This window comes from Alligator mississippiensis, chromosome 3, assembly GCF_030867095.1.
Source record: "Alligator mississippiensis isolate rAllMis1 chromosome 3, rAllMis1, whole genome shotgun sequence".
In the NCBI taxonomy this organism is placed as follows: Eukaryota; Metazoa; Chordata; order Crocodylia; family Alligatoridae; genus Alligator; species Alligator mississippiensis.
The window spans coordinates 14,274,642-14,294,509 of NC_081826.1; the positions used below are offsets into that span (position 1 = coordinate 14,274,642).

Consider the following 19,868-nt stretch of genomic DNA (forward strand, 5'->3'; position numbering starts at 1 on the left):
TTTGAAAGACAAAACACCTCAACATATTGGACAGCACAATTAAACATGTACATTAAAAAATAATACCAATAATAGCTTAGCAGCAGAAAAACGTTCTAAGTACTGTGTCTTAAAGTTGTACGCTGTCCTAGACAGTAATCAAAAATCAGTCAACACACTATTTGTAATAAAATGATGGTTCTCAAAAGCACCATGTTGAAACTTATGGTTTATCAAAAGGAAGCCCAGGCGTTTAACCAATCTCAATAGGCCTTTATTGTGAGTATATTAGAACGTAACCAACATTATTGCTATTATAAAACAAAATCATGAAAGAAAATACCTTTCTTCTCTCAGGGAAGATTTAACAATTCAGTGCTGACTCTCTCCAACCTTCTAATGACAATACACTGACACACACAGCTAGGTTGAATAACTGCATGGAAACAGTCACGAGCAGGTCCCAAAACTGAACAGCCATTCGAAGGCAATTAAGCGATTGAACTGGATTTTAGTTTCTCAACAAACCCACAGAAAACCATGTTAGCTCATCTCCAGGTGTGCGCGTGCAAACTGTCCAGATTAAATGGCATGTTTTGGAAGTTCATTATATTTTGTCTTTTACAAACTGTTTCGTTTCCTGGATGCGTACTTCCATTCTTTTCCAGTAGTTCTGAGTTGCCCAGGCTGGTACAGAATAGCTGCCCAATCAACACCGTGTTTTGTTCAAGTGTATTTTCACCATCGTCAAATGCTCCTCTCCTATTCTGCACATAACAAATATACACACAGTGTATAATACTTATTGCTAAAGATGGACCCCACACCCAGTGCTAAGGACATCACATAGCATGATAAAAACCAATATGAAATCATTGTAACAAAAAACATCCATGACCCAATACAAACAAAAAATATATATAAAGTATAGGGCTAGCAACAGTCAATCAGAAAATATGAAAGCCCTTTGTGTTTAATAAGCACTCTAAAATTTATGGACTGAAAGATTTCATGAGGAGGAAAAGGAGGGAAGAAAATAGGTTCTACATTTGGAGAGCCACATTGCAAAGGCAAGTACTCTTACACATTGTGTACAATGGTAGGATAAGTAAAGAAGGAGAGTTTATTACCCGACACCCTTCAACACTACATTTTCCATGATAAAAACCCCTGTTTTCATTTGCTTACAATTTTGTGAAACTGTTCAGCTGCAATTTTCCAGGCCCAAGCTCTCTCATCACTTTTTCTAGGTATTCAAGTTTCAGTAGAAAGAGTTGAATTAGAATTTAACTCCCCATGAGGTTATAGGGAAAAAAAACAATTTTTTTTTTAGGTTTTTTGAGGTTAGAGGCAGGGGGTGGGGAGGGAAGGAAGAAGATTCCCAAATCCTACTACTCTATCAAGTCTTTAGCACATACATACAAAACCCACTTGAAAAGCGTCTCTCATTCCCTGCATGACTAATCCAAAGAGGATAACAGCCAACTATTGCTACCAGTGACTCCACAGCTCAACCGGTAGCGATCTATGCTGTGGATCTAAACATTTCACTACACTGCTAATTAGTCATTAGTCATCACAATATGGCTCTGTTGGATGGAAAGCCTATTTTCAAAAACATAAGAAGTTACACAACATATTGCATTCCAGAAAAGTTGCAAAGTCAAACACTCAGAAGTTGGGAAGTGTTAAAATTAAATTAGTCTAAGAATGCTGAATTTGGCCTCTGCATACATATGCATAATGACAGCCGTTATTCCATCCTCACATACTATTCTCCCCAGCACTCCTTGGAATCAGTGGTGTTCAGAATATGGTTATGATCTATAAGATCCCTGCCTCATTTGTTAAGAAAGTTGGAAACTATGTGGCAAATGAGGCAAGGGCTTCTGAGAAGATAAAGGATAGTTTCATGATTAAGACTAATGAATGTCCGCTGGAAAGCCAGAGTTCCTTACTCTACCACATGAATTCATTCACAGAACCCAACATTTTCACAGGTAGCCAACTAAGCATGAGCTTCCTTCTCCAGTGATCCAACCTGAGATACCTGGGACTTGACCTGCAGAAGTGCTGAGCAATTTGAACTGCAACTATATTCAATGCACAGTACTGACATCAAAGTGTTATAAAAATGCTACATGCCCTGAAAAAGTGCCAGCTCCCAAGCGTCTTGAACACTGGGCATTTGAGTAACAGAGATTAAGGCCAAAAACACATTTGGATAAGGAGGATGATTGTAATATCAATTAAACCACAATTGTGGTGAAAATTAAAGCCTGTACACCATTCAGAACCTACAGTGACGTGTTACAGTATTGCCAGTAAGGAAACAAGTCATTGTCCAGTGCAGGGTTTGAACTCTGTGCGCTAAATATGAGATGTTTCACAACTAGTGAATTAGTGACGATAGAAAGAAATGTTGAGCAGTTCATCAGTGGGTTCTGTCCATCATATATGGTGAATGGGGTGTGGGGAAGGCAGGGGAGAAGGGTACCCTACAAGGTAAAGGGTGTAATCATGTAAATGACAGACTACAAGAAAAACGTACAGGCAGAAGGCAGAGGAAGGCAGCACCTTAAAGACTAACTTATTCAGAAAGGCATCCACTTTAATAGGCAACAGCCTACTTCATCAGTATATTTCACAGCAACTGGCAAAGTAGGCGGTCACTGATGAAAGCTTAAGCCTTTCTGAACAAGTTAGTCTTTGAAGGGTGCTACCCTACCTTGCCTTCTGACTGATGTTAGATTAACACAGCTAACTACCTCTCTCAAAAACATATGGAAGGAGAATTAATTAAGATTGCATGAGCAACTTCAATTTCTGTTTGACTTTGCAACCATAACAACATTTTAATGGAGATCTGTTGTATGTTTCTGTTTCTTTCTCTTCGGATCACATAAATCTTTCCAGTTAAAGTATACCAGATTACCTTCTCCTAAACTCATATAACTTTCCCATCTTTAAGTGATAATATTCTTACAGCTCATTGTACTGAGAATGGAACCTCCTTCCTCCTACCTGAAATCTCTCTGTCCAGCTCTTCCTTCATTATATTGTTATTTTGCACGCATGCACACTCACACGCACACACACTCACACACACAGTAACATGGCTAGTGTGTACTGCATTCATGATGTAAATACTACCTACTTGGTTTCAAGTTGTGTATCTAGATTTACATTTCTTCTATACAGTACACACAGTACCACATTCAAGGATATGCATCAAAAGAATAATATATAAAAATGTCTGGCACACTGAAAGAGCAAGTAGATCACTTTCAAAAGCTATTCATTATAATCTTAAGCACTTATTTAAGCATCAAACTATAAAAAACATTAACAGTTGCCATTAAAAGTCATCATGGTTCCTTTAAATTATGGAGTTGACAGTCCTGGCTCCATAATTAAGGTTGGGTTGAGTTTTGCACTCAAAGAATAGCAATATTTCCAATACTATGATGTGGTAACCAGTAGTAAAAGAGACCTTTTAAATAGCAACTACTCTGTAACTGGGGTTGACGTGTTTACTTCAGACTTAGATATTTAGAGTGATAACTTACTTCAGACATGACAGACAATCTGGAGACCTCAATGTTGGTACTTTTCAATAATCACTCAGCCATGCTACTGTCCTACATTTTTATGATGAAAGTTCAATGTACCAGCTTCAAAATCTTTCCTACACGATCCATCTTTGGCACTTTTTTCACCTGTATGAATCCTCAAAAGGCAATCAAGAAATGGTATGGTTTTGAGGGTCTGTACATTATTTTAATCAGCTTCTTTTTCTTTTTTCACATTTGTATATAGGACAGGAAGAAAATTGGAAGATGTAGAGTATGCAGAATAGTTTTAATAAACAGTTTTACATACAGTACCTTACATATAGAACAGTGTGTTTGCAAATTTAAATAATTTTTGAATGTACAGTGGCTTGTACTCTTATCAAAAGGTAAATTCAAGTTTACTGTCTATCGGTTCTAAAATGCGTTTTATACAGATAAGTAGAACTGATAAACAGCTGAGGCATAAAATGTTCAAGTATCTTAATGTCATCAGTTAAATAGCCTCCTTTTAACAGTTGTATTTTACAAATTTCAAAACCTGTACATACATTATTTTCAATTTTAGAAACTGCTTGTTAAAAGGTAACATTTCATGTTAACCACCAGTCTTTAGTCTATTGTAATAAAACTAGACATGTGTAGATAAATAGGTATATAGTATGTACATAGGTATATGTGTGTATATGCACATATACATGCACATACATGTAAATGTAAGCACTGGGTGCAGCGGCAACTCATGTGAGCACAGGCACAGAGAAAGTCCTTGGCTCAAAATCCAGCAAGAGCTAACAGAGCATCTAGGTTGCCTTTGGTTTCATGATGCTTTTTTCATTTATAACTGAAGCTAAAAGTTTTATAAAAACATTTCAGATAAAGTCTCTTTGTGATATTTAGTGGTTTAGTTATTCAGAGCCACGCATAGTTTTTGCTGCTCTTGTCATTATTCCTCATCCCAGCTGAGGTTGGTAAAATTTCAGAGGGCTAACACCAAACAGAGCTACCCAGGACACAAATTGTATTTTGAATCCTGAATACTGCCAGAAAACGTAAAAAAATATAAGCTAGATACAATTTTGGATGGATTGCTGGCACCATATAGGACTTTCAAATAAAATAAAAGAAGAGAAAACCCCACAAAACAACCCTTCATGTATCTTCATTATATTCAAACTCTCATCTCAGTGGTTTTAATATTATTTGGCACATCTGACTACTATTTGCCACTTACATTTTAAAAGAAGCCTATGGGTGCTGTAATGAGGATTCCATTTAAAAATACTTATATAAGACCACCACCACAAATACTTTCTTTTCCAAAAGAAGCTAGTGTTTTCATTTTCCTGCACATTCATTAGACAAGGAAGTAAGCCTGGACTACAAAAAATAAGTTCTCTGTCTATGTTTTGATTTTGATAGATGGATCGATTATATAAGGGATACAGATCTCCATGTTTGTATTTTGCTAGCAACATAAGAGGAAATCATCAGGAATTTATATTTTTCCACCCAACTCAGTTTTATGTCAACTGACACTTGTGAATTTGGACCTGTCTGCTATACGTTATAGCACTTTTCTTTGTAGAGATTTCTTGAACCTTCTTGTATAACCACAAAAATCTGTCATTAACCTGCCTAGTCTTTCAGAGCATATTGATGTAGGTCTATGCTTGATATACCGTAATTTGCTTGGACATAGAAAATTATCTTCGCTATCAATATTCTTTCTTTAGATTTCCTCTCCCCTCTCCAGAGCTTAGGTTAATAATATAAATCGGCACAGAAACAGATAAATGTTCAGCTTTTTCCTGTCTTTCTGTCAGTCTGGTGGCTAATACACAAATTCATTGTAGAGAGCCTATTTTTATTCCTTTATTCTTCCTCCTGTCATACAGAGCAGAGTGTAGCTATCTGCTGTACTTTCCCCATGTCAGTTAAGAGCTGTTTGATACGTCGCTTGAGCTGAGGCAGTCTTGCAAGAGGGTCTGGTGGTTCCAGTTCTCCAGTGAAGTCAAGCCAGCTTTCTAAAACTACCCAGGAAAAGAAGAATGTAATTAGAAAGGAATCAGTAGGAAAAAAATGAGTAACCCTCAACAGCTTGGATATGTAGAAATGTAATAAGGGCCATATTGCAGTGCCACTTAAGTTAATGCCAAGACACTTAGTAAATTCAACATGTTTAGGATTTGGCCCCAAATTTCCAACCCAAATTTATATAGCTATTGTCTCTCACCCTTACTCCAAGGAATAAGAGAGTTGCATTTCAAGACATCAAAACCAACCATACAACTGCTATTGCCAATGGCATGTGCACCTTGAACATCCACTACTGAAGATAACACACTAACACAGAGAAGCCTGCTATAATAACTCAGTATATACTTACACTATTTAACGCTTCCTAGATAGGGATTTTTAGGCTCAAATGGTTCCAAAACTATGACTCCCCTTTTACTGTTGTGTGTAGATCAGTACCTAACCCTTGCAAACAGTATCAACTGAGACCTAGATTTAAGACAAGGGAATCCAAAGTTTGTTCAGTTGAGGGTTTACTTCAGGCTTCAGCTAAGCCTGAGATGAGCATGCTCACGGTTAGCTCATACATTTCTATGGCATTCACCCTCTTTTCTATCGAAGTACAGCCTATCAAAGACTCCGATCGTTAATTAAGAATCATAAAGTTAATTAAGCGCTCCATAGGAATATGTACTCCTCCAAGCAGGTAACGATGGTCAACCTTATGACCACTGCTAATTGGTATAACTAAATACCACTAACAAAGATAACTGGGGGCAAATTAAGACCTTAAACAACAACTCAATATGCCAGACAAGAGGCCCCATGTTCACTGTGTCTTAGGCCCCATCTATATGCTATATGTTACACTTAAGACATGATTAACTTTAAGTGGTTAAATCATGCCTTAAGTGGTCACCCAGCCACACAATCAATTAATGGTATGTTGAAAAGAGGCTACAAAGTTACTCCACAAAATAGCTTTGTAGTTGCCTCCTATCACGGCATTAAATGAGCATGTGGCCAAGGGCCACTGTGGCTGGGAGTCCTGTCAACTGATTGGAGATCCCAACTGGGAGTGTCCATGTGCACACCAGAACCTGAGAGCTCCCAAGCTGATAGGGCTCCCAGCTGCAGACGTGCACCTGAGCCTGGGAGGCTGCAGCTGCTGCAAACTTTTTTCTTTTTTCTAGAAATACAGGCAATGCACATGCACTCAGACTTGCCGTGTTTCTGCTACCAGTGCTAATACTATCTTGTATTAGACAAGAAAGAATTAAGTAGACTTAAAACTACCCTGTGTTTTAACTTAATCACTTGTGAAATAAGTCTCTAGAAAAATATTCCTCTACTGTAATATTTAGTCCTACAGTATCATTTTAATGCTGCTTTCAAACCAATGGGCAGTAAATCAGATACACAGATAAGGTGGAAACATATCTTCTCTTAACTACTTTCAAATACCACTAAGCCAATATTACCAGCTTTACCTGATAAGATAAAGGGAACTGACTCTCAGGTACAGCAAAAAAGCCGAAGCCTGATATTTCATATGCTGTGTGATCTTGGGCAACTCAGATTGGCCTAAGTTTTCTAAATTCAGTTAACAATGCGCAGAGGTTGTGTGAGCTCAGTCTCACCAGGTGCTGCAGACATTCAAACTTTTGAAAAAAATCAGGCCATCCATGTCTAAAATTGGGCACACAAAACTACAGGCCCAAATCTGAAATTCTGGGCCTCAATTAGTGTTTCAGTTACTTTCCTTACTTGAGGCGATAGAACAAGTGATTGGAGTCTGTCTAAAGTTTTTAATATAAACTCAAATAAGAAATCATTATGCAATATTTGGATTAATACAATTACCATCAACTTCTTTTTCAATCAGGTCCATTCTGCTGGTGACTTCATTCTGCACATTCTCTATGTGGGTAAGGAGATTTAGCTGCCATTGAAGATGCGCATCCACTTGTTCTTCGGATCCTTTTTTCTCATTGCAAGCAAATACTGTGTTCCCTTCAGCCGAGGTCTTCTTCATGGATACAAAGAAATAAAGTTAACACCTAATAAAATGCTAATTTTCAAATTTACCCTTTGAATCGTGTCTCTCATTTCAATACTTAGGGTAAATGCCTTGAACTATGCAATTTTAAATCAAACTACTGGCTACTTCACCAAAAAGCCCCATATATCATAGTATTTAGCTTTTTAAGATAGATTGAAACAAACTGCAAAAAAATTAGGCCAATCCAGGTTTTGGAAAAACCATGAAAACAAAGTGCGTAAAAAAAAATGTTTTTAAAAAGAAGGGGGGAGCACAACATTGAACAATTCTTGCATTCTGTTTGATAGGATAGTAGTGGCCCATGTCTCATCACTCTGCTGTATAAACTTCTAGCTCTTTGTTCATCAAGTGCTGATTGTACCAATGAACTGTTACCAACATAAGCAAACATTTAAGGGTGTTTTGCTCTTGTTGCAGCCAAAGCATGAAGTGAAAATACCTTCATGGAATAACAAAGATAGAATAACATCTAAAATGTCAAAGTTTACTGGTCTACTTCAAAATCAAAATTTTAATGGAGGGCAGATTTGAAACTAAGATTGTATTTCTTCTTCCTACAGATGTAACTTGCTGCCACAGGGATGTATCAGTTATATAACATGGCTAACACTTTAAAAAGGGCCAGATAATTAAGACTGGCTGCAAAGACACATTCAAATGACCTGGGAGAATTCTCCCAGGCTTGTTTTCCTGGTAGAAAAACTTATTCAGAGATACTTGAACAGGCATTTGAATGCTCAACCCTTGAAGAGGAGAGAGTTTGCAGTGATGACCCTGTGCAGACAAGAGGCCCCTACGCACACATCTTAGCGTGTTCTTTGGGTTCCCTCAGTCTGCCCAGAGACAGATGGCAGCAGCACACAGGGTAGCCCTGATTGACCAACCCAAACTGCTCAGAATCAGCCTGTGTCTCCCTGTGGGATTGACGGGGGCATGTTCTGCTTGCTGTCTGGCTGCAGCAGCAAAGTCCAGTGAGTGACACACTGTCTCCTAGGGGGGAAAGAAAAGGACAGATGCAAAGCACCCTAGGATGCTGGAGGATCATGCTGTGGCTCATTCTCAGAAGACAATGAGTACAGTCATTTACTCTCCCAGGAGAAATTCTCCTGGAAATTATTTAACTTTGCTTGTTCCAGGATTATTTTTCTTCTTCAACAGCCATTTCTGCTCTGGGAGAAAAATCCTGAACATCTGTACACTTGCGGTTTCTCCTGGGAGAGCAACAAATCTCCCAGGAGAAACTGAATTCTGGGATAACAGTCCCTTTGGTCTATGAGACAGGTAACTTTATTTTTATAACTCTATGATCACACATCTACTGCAGCTCGTTGAATATAAGCGCACATTATATTTTATAAACTAAACTCAAAGAAAATACTATGTTGATCGTACTGTTGTTAGTCAGATGCCAGAGAAAGGAACAAACATTACTGGAAATGTGTCATTATATCTGCTTGAAAAAGCTCTATCTTAAAGATAATACACAATTTTTATTAAAAAAAGGATTTCTATTATTTTGCTTCTATAAAAGGCATGTGCGGATTTTTTTTTTTTTGGGGGGGGGGGGGGGTGTCTGGCAAAGGTGGCCTGAAATATCACTGTTAATTTTAATGAAGGATGATTTCCTCTTCTCTGCTTGATTTTCATAAGCCTTACATAGAAAATAAAATGGTAAGTTTGGTTTCTCTCTCCTTCTGCTGGAGGTTCTGTAGGTTATGCCTTGTAAGATGCATGTTACTAGCACACATACCTTAACTAAAAGAGTCAGAGGCATAGGGATTAATTGCTGAAGTTCAATAGATTTAAAAATAAACTAAAGCTTAACTTTAACTAAAAATTCTTCCCTCTATCAAACAACTTTCTTTGTTTCTTTAACTCCTGGCATTATTTCTTTGGGTCTCTTGTTTTTCATTTGTATAGGCCTTTATAAACCAAAAAAAAAAGGAAAACCTACTGTTTTCCTCTACTTTCAGGACCCAATGGCACACTCCTGAAAACATCAGTTTCTAACTTTATAAATTACACACTGCCATAGGTAAATAGGCAAACTAAATGTCTCTGTCTTGAGAGCCTTACAAGCTATCAAGGCTAGAGAGTGCAAAAGGGAATATAAAATAAAGTGCAAGTCATTTTTTTTTTTTATAAGTATATGTCATATTAGACCCATTTTTGTATTGTTTTTATAATTTAGCCTTTATAATATGTCCCAAGAGCACAGGTCAGCCTTTGAAAGGTAGTTGCAAAAGATGGACTTTGAGGAAAACCATTCCACAGGAGAAGGGAGGGTATATTCAAGGGACAAGACATCAAAAATTGCATTAATACTTGATAAAGAAAATTGCAAAAAAGTGGTATGAAAATGCAGAGGCTAAGGTACAAGTTAAGATGTTAAAATGAGACCAGATCCCAAAATAGAGGAAGGGGAAGATTAGCTAAAACTCCAAAAGGCAAGAACGCCACTTTTCAGGAGATGCATAGGATCTCCACCTTAAACAACAAGATCTGAGTGTGGTTTGGAGAGGAATATCAACAGGAATCTAAACAACCAGACAACAGGGGATTGCAGCAGTCTAGAAGTAAGATTGCTAGGGCATAGACAAGGATTTCTCAAGCAGTGAAAAGAGACACCTTTAAAAAAGGCAGCTGATCTTGAGTTAGTTCAAACAGTTAAAAAACAGCATCTTTAAGCAACTACCAAAGCTGATCTGAAATGAAACTCAGGCTAAATGGAGAGTGGCTCACATAGGAAAAAAGGCACAGAGTACAATGAGGCTAGACAGAAAGCTGCAATACGAGTACAGAGGAAGGTCTAGGCTGACATTTGCCAATGAACTGTTTTATAGAGGGCTAAAGGAGTATAGCAGAAAGGAAGGATCTACTCGACTCAGCAGGTCCCTCCCTCCACATCTAATAAATAAATATGACAAAGTCAGTAAAGTCAGTTGAATTTGCCCAAGATTCCTTAATTCTGCCCCAAAGCCCAGATAGATTTTTTTTTCATGATTCAGAAACGCAATTTTTGCTACTTATACAGACGCATGCACTTCAAACTGCTGCATGAGAAACTGGTGCAGTCATTCCATATTAATTTCATTATTTAAGAAGACAGTTACAGCATAATGCTGCCAGTCAACCACGTGTTTCTACAGTGCAAGTTTCTCTCCTTCCCTTGAAGCGCTATAAAGAGTTTTTGTTCCTTTTTGATCAGGAAATCTCTAGCTATTTGTGAGAGCTTGAAAAAATATCATTCTAAATTCCCTTATGTATTAACAAGCTACTTGAAAATATATCGCTATGGACAGCAAAGGTAACTTTTATATTTAAACATTAATATATTTATAGTTCTTGTTTTAAGTATTTAAATTCACCATAGCTGGCATTACAACCTAAACCTCTGCCTACTTTGTCATAGAAGTTTTTAATACATCCAACTTCATTTAAATGGGTGGTTCTGATTTCTTTTGGCTACTTATAGGATATACACAAGCAGAAAATTCAGAAATGGGCATTTCTTACAATTTTGAATTTTATTTAAGAGAGAGATTTGAGTTTTATTAAGAGATTATTTAAGAGTGCATAAGAGATGATGCACTAACTAAGAATCTTCAGAAATGAATAATGAGTTTTACCTGATCACTCATGCCATCTTCTTTAAAAGAATATTGTAAATAGGTTTTATTCTCTGAACGGAATTCCTGATCTTCCTCAAAACTACTCGTATCCTCATCATCTGAGCTCACAGGGTCAGTAACTGCTTTGCAGTCTTGACCAAAATTCTGTGGTTTTTGGTAACTGTGCTCACTTGTAATATATGTTTCTTCCATCTTCTGGGGTAAACTAGGGGGCTCTTTATGGTTTTGACTCTGACACGTCCTTTCAGGTAGATTAACAGTATCTGGCAAAGTCACTATTTTTTTCTCCACTCCGAGGGATATCTGCTCTTGCTCTTTTCTCATCCCTGAACAAGCCCAGAGATGAAGGTCAGGGTGATGTTTATTTCTGGAAAGAGGGGAAGAAAGAAGTTAGGATTCAACAATAGCTCATACCACTGAACTCCATTTAAATTCCCATTTCTGTTTCATTACAATTAAAGAAACAATAGAAAAACATTTGTCTTTTAGTGAACAGTGATGCCAAATGTTTCATGCAGCGTTCTCACAGGCTTCTTATGTCACGGAAAATCCAGCACAACTCCATCATCTTTAATAAGACTTCTAAGATGCAACAAAAACACCAATGATCCCAAAAAAATCTGATCCTGTTGGTGCCGGGCCCACAGCTCTCACTGAACTTGAGGATATGGCCTTATCTTACAAGTTGCACACCGAAAATATAATTAGGAAATGTGATCAAAAAGAAGGTTAGCCAGTCAGGCCACCGAAAAGACTAAATGCATTTGTAATATAATACTCACAATAGATTATTGAGAGCCACGAAGACTACTGTTTAGAAGTAAAGGATAGAGGAGTTAGGGTCTGCTCCATACGTACTACAGAGTATACAGCAAGTACCACAACTCTACAATGCACTGTGGCACATATCATAACCAATCTGTGACTCCTGTAAATTTGGAATAATAATTTGCAGCCTCACAGGGCATTAAATTATAATGGTTTGTTAGTGCTTTGCAACCCCAGGTGGAAAAGACTGCAAAATGGCAAGATTTAGAACTACTGAAGCTTGCTTTTAAACTGGATTTAGCAGATACCAACATGGAAGCTTCTCATCCAAAAAGTCTGTAACCTCTTCATAATATTTTTCCTTTGCATGAATATTGATCAACACCAATCAACAGCAGGAACACAAACACATTTTAGTGCTTAGTGGAAGAAAGAGTTTAGTTAATTCCTACTTACCAACAGTTTTTGTACAGCTTAGTCAAAAAAGACAAGCAATCGATTTTTCTGCATTGAGATGTTCAAGAGAAACCTGGCATCTGCCCTGTAATGCTGTGCTACATCATTATCAAGAGCACACTGGTTAAATGTGTGTTGACTGCCAGGTCTAGAATATACCCTACATTTAAAATGTCTGGCAGAACTCATGTCCACCTCTCGGAGGGTACAAAGATGGAGAATAGGAGACCACACTTACTTGAGTATCCCAATCTGCAGCTGCAAGCCATGTAATATTTCAGTTACTCCATACACATCAGCCAACAGGTGATGTGTTGACACAATCTTTTTGGCATTTAGGTGAGAGTAGTTTTCTTTCAAAAAAGATAATCCACACATATGCCCATTGTTTAACCAGTCCTTATCATAAAGATATTTGGCACTCCATCTCTGACCTATGAGGGAAGCAAGCAGAAGGCATTTTTTTAAAGTGACTGCAACTTTCAAAGGTGCTATGCTGAACATTTTGTCACTGCTGAGTGCTTTAAAATTCAGTTACAGTGAGGTCCAAATCAATTCATTTCATTCTGTAAGATAACTAAGATATTTTACTTTATAAAATAAAAGGCAAAGATCAACAAATACCAGTAGGAACACATTTTTCCCAGAACCATCACTCCCTCTTGGACCTTACAATCCTCCTGCTCAATAGGAGTCTACAAAACACCTCTAGAAGACAGGCCTGGGAACAGTAATTAATAATTACTGGACAGTAAAAAATCTTGTCTTAATGTAATCCACTAGTTACCTCAGGTGTCTGCGCACAAATGCACAGAGCCTGAGAAACAAGCTGGAAGAACTGGAAGTCCTTGTGGTCACAGAGCTATGATATAATTGGAATAACAGAGCCTTGGTGGGAGCTCGCATGACTACAGCACTATCATGGATGGGTATAAGCTGTTCAGGAAGGACAGGCAGGGGAAAAGAAAAGGAGTGTGCTTTATGTGAAAGACTTGTGTGATGGCTCAGAGCTCCACTATGAAACTGGAGTATGAAACTCCAGTATGAAACTGGAGATAGGCCTGTTGAGTCTCTGGATTAGGGTCAGTGGGGAGAGCAACAAGGGTGTTGTTCTGGTGAGTGTATGTTACAGACCACGGCAACGAGGTGGATGAGACTTTCAGCAAACAGTGAGCAAAAGTTTCCTGATCACAGGCCTTGATTTTCCTGGGAGACTTCAATCATCCTGGCATCTGCTGGGGGCACAATACAGCAATGCGCAGGCAATCCAAGAAGTTTTAGGAGAGTGTTGAGGACAGCTCCTGGTGCTGGTGTGGAGAGGCCAACTAGGGGCCATGCTCTTCTTGACCTGCTGCTCACAAATAGAAAAACTGGTGGGAAACATAGTAACAGATGGCAACCTGGGCAACAGTGACCATGAGATGACTGAGTTCAGCATCCTGAAGAAAGGTAGGAAAGAGAAGAGCAAAGTAAGGACCCTAGACTTCAGAAAAGCAGACTATGACTCACTCAGGGAACTGATGGACAGGATTCCCTGGGAGGCCAGTCTGAGGATGAAAGGAGCCCAGGAGAGCTAGTAATATTTTAAAGAAACCTTACTGAGGGCACAAAAATGAACCAACCCTATGTGCAGGAAGACTAGCAACTATAGCAGAAAAATAGCTGGGAACTCTTCAGTGAGCTACAACAGAAAAAAAGAAGCTAACAAGAAGTGGAAACTTGGACAAACGACTAGGGAGGTGTATAAGAGTACTGCTCAGGCATGCAGAGAGGAAGTCGGGAAGGCCAAAGTGCAACTGAAATTGCAGCTAGCAAGGGACGTGAAGGGTATTAACAAAAGTTTCTACAATCCTGTCAGCAAAAAGACGAAGATTAAGGAAAGTGTGGGTCTCCTGCTGAATGGAGACAGCAACCTAGTGACAGATGATGTGGGAAAGGCTCAAGAACTCAATGCCTTTTTCATCTCATCCTCCACGAGCAAGGGCAGTTCTCATGCTACTGCACCTGGCAGCACAGTTTGGGAAGGAGGTGAGCAGCCAACAGTGGTGAAAGAACAGCTTATAAACTGTTTAGAAATCCTGGATGTGTACAAGTTTATGGAGCCAGACATGATGCACCCAAGGGTATGAGAAAGTTGGCCACTATGACTGCAGAGCTGGTGGCCATTATTTTTGAAAACTTGTGACAATTCAGAGAGGTCCCAGATGACTGGAAAAGGGCAAATATACTGCCCATCTTTAAGAAAGGGAAGATGGAAGATCCAGGGAACTACAGACATGTCAGCCTCACCTGAAATCATGGAGTAGGTCCTCAAGGAATTCATTTCTAAGCACATGGAGGAGGAGAAAGTGATCAGGAACAGTCAACATGGATTTAATAAGGACAAATCATACTTGACCAATCCCACTTCCTTCTAGGATGAGATTACTGGCTCTGTGGATGTGGGAAAAGCAATGAATGTGTTACACCTTAACTTTAGCAAGAGTTTTGATACAGTCTCCCACAACATTCTTGCAAGCAAGCTACAGAAGTACATCTGGAATAAATGAACTGTAAGGTGGATAGAAAACTGGCTGGAGCATCAGGCTCAGACGGTAGTAATCAATGGCTCGATATCTAGCTGGCAGCTGGTATCAATCCAAGTGTCTCAGAGGTTGGTCCTAAGCCCGGTTTTGTTCAGTACCTTCATCAACGACCTGGAAGATGAGATGGAGTGAACCCTCAGTATATCTGCAGCTGACACTAAGCTGGGTGCAGTTGTAGATATGCTGGAGTGTAGGGCTAGGATTCAGAGAAACTTTGAGAAGTTGGAGGATTGGACCAAAGGAAATCTCTTGAGGACAAATGCAAAATCCTGCACGTAGGATGGAACAATCCCATACACAGGTTGGGGACCAGCTGGCTGGGTAGCAGCTCTGCAGAAAAGGACCTGGGGATTACAGTAGACAAGAAGCTGAATATGAGCCAACAGTGTGCCCTTGTTGCTACGAAAGCTAACAGCATACTGGGCTGCATTAGTAGGAGCATTACCAGCAGACTGAAGGAAGTGATTCTTCTCCTCTATACAGCACTGGTGAGAGCACATCTGGAGTACTGTGACCAGTTTTGGGTCCCCCACTATAGAAAGGATGTAGGCAGATTGGAAAGAGTCCAGCAGAGGGCAAAGAAAATGATTAGGGGGTTGAGGCACATGACTTCTGAGGAGAGGCTAGGGGAACTGGGTTTATTTCATGTGGAGAGGAGAAGACAGAGTAGGGATTTAATAGCATCCTTCAACTCCCTGAAGGGGGTTCCAAAGAGGATGGAGCTGGACTGTTCTCAGTGGGGGCAGATGACAGAACAAAGAGCAATGGTCTCAAGTTGCAGCAAGGGAAGTTTAGGTTAGATATTAAGAAAAAACCTTTTCTCACACGGAGGGTAGCAAAGCACTGGCACAGGTTACCCAGCAGGACTGTGGAATCTCCATCCTTGAAGGTTTTTAAGGCCTGGCTAGACTAAGTTTTGGTTGGGATGATATCATTGGAGATACTCCTGCTTTGAAAAGAGGGTTGGACTAAATGAACTCCTGAGGTTGCTTTCCAACCCTAATTTTCTACGATTCTATCAGATCAGCTTTGCTCTCTGGCTGTAGGGGACAGAAATAGGAACAAGGAGCTCAAGTTGCAGCAGGGCAAATTTAGATTGGAGAGTAGGAGGAACTTTCTGACTCTGACGGTGGTCAAGCATTGGAACATACTACCTAGAGAGACTGTTTCATCTCCACACTTGGAAACTTTCAAATGCAGTTTAGACAGACGTTTCGCTGGGATGGTTTAGTCTGGAATGATCCTGCTTTGAGAAGGGTTGGATTAGATGACCTCATGATACCCTCTTTCCTCAGGATAGCCCATATCCTAGTGGTCTGCTCATGAAACCGGGACACCTAAGTCCAAAGTCTCTGCTCCAAACTGCCAGTTCAATGACTTGAACCTGAGTTTCCCACATCCCATGCGAGTGGCCTAGCCACTGGACTGGGAGCTATTCTTAAGCTATTCTTTTGGGCTTTGATCAAAAATTGCACCCTGTTCCTAAGAAGCCTTCCCAGAACTAGTTTCACTGAAACCCATTCAATTGTGTGGCAAGTACACAAAAATGCCAATGTGCCAAGCCCAGGAACACATTTAATTAAATTCCCAACTAGCTCTATTTCTTATTTTTTGTAAACTGGGTCACTTATTGACACATTACAAATTTAGTTACTTAACTCCATAAATCAAATCTGTAACTTTTGTCCTAGCTTAACTATTCTCTTTAAAAGGATGAACTGGTTAGATACATCTCCAATTCCAATTCTAACTCCAAGCTCAACAAACCCAGCCCAGAATCTAAAATTTAAGGTATGTTATTTCTGGTACATACAAAAACACTTAAAAGTCTAATTCTAAAGGGTAAATTGTGCCCTATGTTACACAGTGCATCTAGAGGTTGTAGCAAAGCAAAATATTTAACCCATTATAATTTACTTACCTCATAAATTTGTTGATGCACAACTAAGAACAGAATCCAAATCACTTGCCTATAGTGTTGTACCTTCAAAACTGCTAACATGGCTTGCAAGATCCCGTTTTATCAAGTAATTAAGCAGGCATGACTCCAAATAGATGTAGGAAAGTGAACTGCAAGGTGATCTTGTTCACATACAATAGTCATTTTTCAGACTAGAATGTCACTTGTTGGGAACTAATTTTCCAATAAAAAAATATATACCTCTTGAAAAAAAAATGTAAAGAGCCACAAATTAACAATTTGAAGAAATTAAAAAAAAAAAAAAATCAATATTAGGAAACTAAAAGTTACCATTCAGAACCACATCTAAGAAGGAGACAAAAGAACTCAACCAGAAAAAACATAACGCATGTCTCAAAACAGATTAAATACTATTGAAAATTTAAGTCCGATTATGGGACTGTATGCCTTTGCTAAAATCAATAGTGAAGATAAAGTATTAACAATTTTTGTATGAAAGCGATGTATTCATACCTGGTGGGTTTCTGCAGATGTAACAGATGTACTGCTCCGGAATGCTGTCTTCGAACAGTCCCATACAGACACTGTGTTGCCAGCACAAGCATTCTTCACACTATCATCCAAAACCAAGATAATTTATAATATATCAATCAGTTCTACTTCTTGGTTCCATAAAATGCAAGGAATAGCACCTTTTCTTTAATAACTGTCTTAAATTAGGGCAGTGTTTCGTGAACTGTGGGCCACTGATCACACTGGGCCCCCATGCGCCTTTATAAAAGTTTTCCATTAAATATTGGAGGACATGAGTTTGTGGTAGAAAGAGGTCAGGTGGTCCAAAAGCTTTGGATCCATGAGATAGGGCATCATATTCATGCAACTTAAATATGATGTAGCAAAATCAACCCCAAAATAGCTAATCTTTAGTTTTGAAAGCAACTGCCCTGTCCTAAATTCCAGTCTGGTGAACAAAACTGAGGATTTAGACATTTAAGAATTTAAATGCCCAGCAATTTAATGGATAAATATTTAGCATTTCAGCCTAACAACAATGGTATTGGAACGTGGTAAAGGAGAAAGATCAAGTAAGGTATGGCAACATAAGAATGAAAAGAAGAATACATACTTTTTAAAAGCACCTCTACTATGCTCTAGAAAGACTTAGTTTTAATACTAAGCCATAGTAAGGCTAAATGAAAAAGAAAATAAAACAAGAAAGTGTTGAAATAAAGGTGACATGAAGAGAGGAAAAGCAAGATGAAAGGGATATAATAGCTTAAGAACAGGACACTGGTTAAGCTGCACTGCGAGAAGGTACAAGAAGGAGATATGGAATTTGGAAAATCATAACAAATAAAATATGATGTAATAATGGTGCTGGGTTTCTGGTTGTAGCCGCATCGGTCTAAGGACATAGGCAGGCACAGTTCTTTGGGTAGATGTGATATCTTTTATTAGGCCAACTGAATAGTTACAAAAAAGTTCTTAGCAAGCTTTCAGGCCCAGTCACCCTTCATCAGGTGGAGGGAGACTCTGCTGCTCTGAGGCTCCAAGGAATGAGAGAACCTAAAAGTGTGTCAGGATGTCAGTGAAAATGTGAACAGGCAGAGATAAGAGGCAGTCTCTGAAAAAGGGAATAGTTGGAGATCAGGAAAGCAGGAATGGGAGAAGCTAAAAGTGTGACAGGATGTCTTCCCCCTCCCTCCCCTGCTTTACCTTTTGTTTTCCTAATTCTACCCTTTGATATTTTTACTGAGATCCTCCAACTATTCCCTTTTACACAGACTGCCTCTTTTTCACCTTGTATTTTATCTCTGTTGTTTCCCTCTGACTCCCTCCCCCTCCTTCCTCCTCCCTTCCCCGCTTTTCTTTTTGTCTTGCTTATCTCTACCTATTTACATTTTCACTGACATCCTGCCATACTTGTAGCTTTTCTCCTTGGAGTCTCAGACCAGCAGAGACTCCCTATGCCTGATGAAAGGTGACTGCACCCAAAAGCTTGCTAAGAACTTCTTTCCAATTACTCAGTTGGTCTAATAAAAGATATCACGTCTACCCAAAAAGCTTTGCCTGCCGATGTAATAATGGGGTACTTCTCAAAAGAAGAGAACTGTGTAATTAAATGGGTTGATTCAGTATTTAATGGTAAAACAGGATAGCTGATAGTATGGAGGCATTCAGCTCAAGGATGATCATTCAAATCCATCCCAAAATTCAGTCATAATTGCAAATTGCTGAGATCCACAGCAACTTTATAAATTTACGAACTGATCAGCTCAAGCTTGTACACCTTCATAACAGCCCGACACTCTCCTCGTTGTCTCCATAGCTACACCTGCTGTATTAACTATTTTTGTTTGGGCACCTAGCAGCGTAGCAACATAGCTAGGTGTCTGGAGCACAGGGCCAGCAGTGACTTCCAGTTGGTGCCAGGCTGCCAGCACACTCATGCAGATACCAGAAACTTCCATTTTTTTCATCCCCAGCCCTTCTCACTCCCAGGCTGGCACCTGGGTGCAGTTGTTCCAGTCATCCACTCTAGTTACACCACTACTGACACCCATTTTTTACTATGTAATACATCTAAAATGCTAGTCAAAAACCAATCTCCCTCTTCTGTCTCTAATATCAGCTCTTCTTTCAGAGTCTTTTAATGGCTTGCCATCCCTTTTAATATTATAATTCAGTCTTCTTATTCTCCCAAAGCCCTACATTACTTAGCTCTTGCCTACTTCTCCAGCTTGGTCTCTTCTTGCACCCCCCTGTCACACATCGCCAATCCAACAATGCCAGCTTGGGCACCAGGTTTGAGTCTTTCTCAATGAGTGGTTTTCAATGCTGCCCCCCTTTATGTCTGAAATACTCTACTAGAAT

General features: G+C 39.2%; 1 protein-coding gene across 13 annotated transcripts in view; it reads right to left on the minus strand.

Annotated features, from left to right (window-relative positions):
* Positions 1 to 231: 231 nt before the first annotated feature.
* The window catches only part of PHF20L1 (PHD finger protein 20 like 1), an 80,641-nt gene continuing 61,004 nt past the window's right edge, over positions 232 to 19,868 (minus strand). For 11 of the 13 annotated variants that reach the window (XM_059723732.1, XM_059723726.1, XM_059723725.1 and 8 more), the window contains 5 exons: positions 17,508 to 17,607; positions 12,727 to 12,922; positions 11,262 to 11,631; positions 7,434 to 7,599; positions 232 to 5,584 (listed from right to left, as the gene is read on the minus strand). In XM_059723732.1, coding sequence (XP_059579715.1) covers positions 5,442 to 5,584; positions 7,434 to 7,599; positions 11,262 to 11,631; positions 12,727 to 12,922; positions 17,508 to 17,607 — 975 coding nt within the window. In that variant the 3' untranslated portion in view covers positions 232 to 5,441. Of the gene's footprint in view, positions 5,585 to 7,433; positions 7,600 to 11,261; positions 11,632 to 12,726; positions 12,923 to 17,507; positions 17,608 to 19,868 lie in introns of those variants that run through there. The other 2 variants (XR_009460620.1, XM_059723734.1) reach the window with 2 other exon arrangements.